The sequence below is a fragment of the Trichinella spiralis genome (genome assembly GCF_000181795.1).
Source record: "Trichinella spiralis strain ISS 195 chromosome Unknown Scfld815, whole genome shotgun sequence".
Taxonomy (NCBI): Eukaryota; Metazoa; Nematoda; class Enoplea; order Trichinellida; family Trichinellidae; genus Trichinella; species Trichinella spiralis.
In genome coordinates this window covers 4,589-5,990 of record NW_003527754.1, presented here as the reverse complement: position 1 = coordinate 5,990, position 1,402 = coordinate 4,589, and the positions used below count along the sequence as shown (strand labels likewise).

Genomic DNA, 1,402 nt, shown 5'->3' with positions numbered 1-1,402 from the left:
ATATTCCTACGCTAAACAAATGCTTGGCACTGTGCCAACAATAAAAGGAAGTTGCAAAAGAACAAAATAACATTTATTAAACCTATCCCAAAACCGTTGATCTGTAAAACTTAACGTAAATAAACAGCAGCTGCAAACGGTTCACTTAAAATTTTCACATAAATTTGAAATACAACACAACAAAAAGAAAATGAAGCTGAAATTTGAAATTGAAAATCCAAATTCTCCCCCATCATAATTGTATCAAAAATAATCTTAAACTGTGACAATTTCTTTCATAAACTTGAAAAAGCAACTGCATATTCGAACTGTCTATGCCAACACTATTTCATACTGTCAGACACTATTTAACCTTGCATTTCATGTAAACCCTACAGTATACCTAATTCTCAGTTAATTCATAAAATTATTCATATTCCCTGAAGAAAAACTAACAACTATTGTCATATTAATAAATATAAACGTAATAATATTGTTCATAATAAATTACTTTGCTAACCAATGTATACTATTTTCGCAACAACTTGAAAAGTAGTAAAAATCTCTTGAACGGTGAAGATAATGAGAAACCTAATTCTCAATTAAAAATCTGCAAGCTAAGAAGTCAACATGCGATTCAATTGTATTTCAATTAAAAGAACTTTATTTTGTTCGTAAATTTTTTTTCATGGCATACTAAGCAAATATTTAAAAACATCTAATTGTAACGTTAGTGTTAAAAGAAATTATTCAAAGTTTTCTACTTTATGATGAAATTACGGCTTACTGAAATCTGAATGAAGTATACGTGTAGCTAAAGTGAAAAGATTTACAAGAATTTCTTTTATCCTGACATTGCAGCATTTACGCATTTGATAATGCTTTGTAAAAATAAAATTTTCTTCAAGAAAGATAATTATAAAAGAGTTTTCAGCGAAATTACAAATTGTGAATGTGATTCTAAAAGAACTTAAATCATTCACCGAACCTAGTTAACGCGCTATTTACACGTTTTGGCTGCTCAAATCAACTCAAACAGTATAAAAATTAGCGCAAAAATGTAGTTGAAATTTTCGAAAACTAAACACCTTCAACAGTGAATACTAAAAAGACCGCTTGAAGATTAAATACCAAAAAGTTTCATTATAGACCAACGCACCTTATCGCCTGTGGAACAATCGATACTGTCTATTTTTGACCGTTTTGAAGGAGGTGACGGATTATTTGGATCCACTTGGTTAGAGTTTAAATTTTTGGTTGACTCTTCACACAGAGACATGGAACTAGAAAGAAATTCACAATGAAGAACATAATAAAATATTCACAACGACTAATAGGTAAAACTAACGGATCACTAATATCAGTAATAAAATCAATAGAAAATTCTACCTTTCATAACGCGGAAACCGGAAAACGAAATCGC

General features: G+C 29.8%; 1 protein-coding gene across 1 annotated transcript; it reads left to right on the top strand.

Moving 5' to 3' along the window:
- Positions 1-1,279: 1,279 nt before the first annotated feature.
- On the top strand, positions 1,280-1,316 carry Tsp_12743 (hypothetical protein; the record flags this gene model as incomplete). Its single annotated transcript, XM_003370391.1, has 1 exon — positions 1,280-1,316. A coding segment is annotated over exon 1 (37 nt), but the record flags the coding sequence as incomplete, so codon positions are not given.
- Between the last annotated feature and the right edge of the window lie 86 nt (positions 1,317-1,402).